The sequence below is a fragment of the Trametes versicolor genome (assembly GCF_000271585.1).
Source record: "Trametes versicolor FP-101664 SS1 unplaced genomic scaffold TRAVEscaffold_150, whole genome shotgun sequence".
Lineage (NCBI taxonomy): Eukaryota > Fungi > Basidiomycota > Agaricomycetes > Polyporales > Polyporaceae > Trametes > Trametes versicolor.
Genome location: NW_007360470.1, coordinates 1 through 2,885, shown reverse-complemented (window position 1 = coordinate 2,885; position 2,885 = coordinate 1). Strand labels below are relative to the sequence as shown.

Genomic DNA, 2,885 nt, shown 5'->3' with positions numbered 1-2,885 from the left:
ATGGCAAAACCCCGAATAACCGTTGGCCTACAACGACATCATATGCTACCTGGCCATGCCAAGTCCTTGCTGGGGAGCGATATCCAACGTCTGGACCGCATATAGTCATTGAATAAACTCACATGTCGCTCCTTGCACAAGGAGAAAATACCCTGATGTACAACCGCCCACCTCTCCTTCCATTCAAGCGTGATTTTCTTCTTCTTGTCGCGCAGCAATGGGGATCTCGGGCTGACGTCCGGGATCTCATCGTCGGTCTGATGATCGTGTGGGATTCCAAGATCTCGGAGAGTAGAGTCCAAGGCATTCCCGACGACTCGGAGAGCCCACACTCTCGCCGCGAAGTACGGTGCGATGTATGCGTCCAGCGAGAACCGCGGGAGCGAGACCAAGGAGGGCGCAAGCGGGTGCAGCTCGAGCAGCTCGCCGGGGTGTATATCATACCACTCAAGGGAGAAACGGTCCTCCAAGATCTGGGTCGTGGAAAAGGTGATAAGAACGCACCCCTCGACTTCTTGCGACGTACCGGAACTGTCGGGAGGAGGGAGCCGGGAGACGGTGTCTGATGTAGAGGAGGTCGACGGGCGAGTGTTGTACTTGTAGCGGTGCGCCTCGCTCAAGGCCTTGTTGACGTCCACCACCTCGTCGTCTTCTTCGTCGCTGTCATACTCCTCGGTTTCCTCTACTGATTCTGGTCCCTCCTCGCTCGCAACCGAAGGCGTGTTCTCCGCCGCTATCGGGCGAGGTTTGCGGGGCGCAGCGAATCTGATGGGCGAAAGAGAGCGCCGACGGGTCTTGTGGGGAGACACGGGTATGGTACGCCGGGTCTTCTCCACCGTTTTGCGCTCTCTTGAGAACCTCTGGACGAGAATTTGCTTGAGTTGAGAGACAGACCACGATGGATCGACGTGCGTGACTAGCCACTGGTCGGTACAGACTGTGGATTGGCATGTTGTTCGAGCGCTCAGCTGTTTCCGAAGATGTGTAGTGGAGCGCACCCATTCTGCAGGATATCCGCAATTGTGGGGGGTCCGCCATGGTCGACAATGAGGAAGATGGCGGCAGGAGGCAAGCTTGATGCGCGTGCCTGCGCGCGGCGCGTGCAGCCACATTGGTCACGATCACGTGCAGACGCCACGCGAGCCCCACGCGAGACGGGCGCGGCCCACGGACGCTCCTCGATCGCCTGCTCTACCTCGACAGACGGACGTCATCGTCGACGCCGAGCTGCTCTCTGCCTGCCCCTCGCCCTCTTCGCTCGAACGCGATCGGACAGCGACTCGCCTCGGCCGCTCCCCGCTCCCGTCTTCGTTGGCCGCCCCTGCACACGCACCCAGCGCCGTGCTGCGTGTGCCGCCTGTCGCAGCTGCGTTGGACTGAGCTGCAGCCCTTCTCCTTGATAGCTCCAGTCCGATCTCGCAGCCAAAGGATCCCTTGCCTGCGTCTCCCTCGCTCTCTCGCCTGCCTCTCCGTCTGCCCGACCCTCCCCACTGCTGCCCTCCCTCGTGCTCCGCAGCCCCCGTCCGCCTGTTTCGTGCAAGACTCATCGCAAACAAGGTGAGTTTCTGCTATTTCAGGAAGCATGTTCCATCGCCAACGTTCACACCAAGCAGGTGGAATGGCGGTAAATGACTGCGCCAGTACGCTCTGCGTTCGACCGGTATAATCACTGCGCCCGTCGTCGCCACTACCCCCGATCTCAAGACTTTCGTAGATCGTTCGTGGTACCATCCCGGACGCGTGGGTGCACGCACGACGCCGCCGCGCCCGTGACTAGTCCGCAATACATTCGACACCGTGACCGACGCCGCGGTCGATTCCGCCGTCCCATCGTCGTCAGCACGCCTGCGTCATTCAACGTGTCGTAGAGGCTAATGCCACCTCGCCTCAGGTGCGTTCACAGCCTCCTCCGGCCGATATTCCGCTGACAACACCCGTTTGAAGGTCCCTCGCACCCGAAATAACGGTATCGCGAGATTTCCCGCATGTTACACGCACACACCAGGCTGTTTTCGACGCCCACAACGTGCATACAGCCGCCCTCGTCCCGCCCCCGCCGGCGTTCGCGCAGCACACAAGTATTGACGCGGGAACGGTCATCGGCGCTTCCGCCAACACACCCGCAAGAACACGACGGCCCATCCGCATTTCGCCACGCCCCCGCTTCGCACGCTCGCGAGCGGTCGGAAGTCTACCCAGGATGGCGCCTGTGCGCGCACGAAGGCGCCATCGACGTCGTTCGTCCGCCATGTCCTCCGGCCTACAGCACCTCCCGCCGACATTCCCGCCCATTCGTCGTCGCGCTCCATGGCCGACGCGCCGAAGAACCCAATGATGCGGTGCATACCGTACCGCTCTCGCGTATGGCGCGTTCCCAGCCTCTGCAGACGCGAACTGCGCTCACACCGCCGCTTTTTCTTAGCGCCCATCACCAGAAATTCAAGTTGTCGACGCCGCGGACCGATTCTCGGCCGCTCTTCTCGGTAAATAGGCACTCAAGACCGCTCTCCACCGATCGACGCGCTGCACGAAGCGTGCGACGACGACGGGCGCGTGGCAGAGGCTGCCGCAGGACGGCCCTGCAGCAAGATCCCGACCTCGCGCGTCGACGGCTCCCGGGAACGCTTAGAAAACACGACACCGCGCCCCCGTGCACCTCGGCGCATACACCCAGCGATTTTCAGCGCGATCGGGGGAAAAAATATCGGCGTCGTCACGGGCGATTTCATTGGCAATCTCGACAAAACGCGCACACACCGTGCCCCGCCTCCTCCTGCGCCCGCGAGCGGTGCGAAACACGTGCGGCATGCATACCCCAGCCCTCCCACACACATTCCAGGTCGCCCTGCCCCGCCCCAACATCGCGTACGGCGGCTCCCCAGGCG

The 2,885-nt window shown here is 61.9% G+C and overlaps 1 protein-coding gene across 1 annotated transcript; it reads right to left on the bottom strand.

Moving 5' to 3' along the window:
* Positions 1–45: 45 nt before the first annotated feature.
* TRAVEDRAFT_54756 (uncharacterized protein) lies at positions 46–1,038 on the bottom strand (the record flags this gene model as incomplete). Its single annotated transcript, XM_008047697.1, has 3 exons — positions 46–90; positions 162–937; positions 999–1,038. 3 exons carry the CDS (start codon positions 1,036–1,038, stop codon positions 46–48), a joined length of 861 nt encoding a protein of 286 aa, XP_008045888.1.
* Between the last annotated feature and the right edge of the window lie 1,847 nt (positions 1,039–2,885).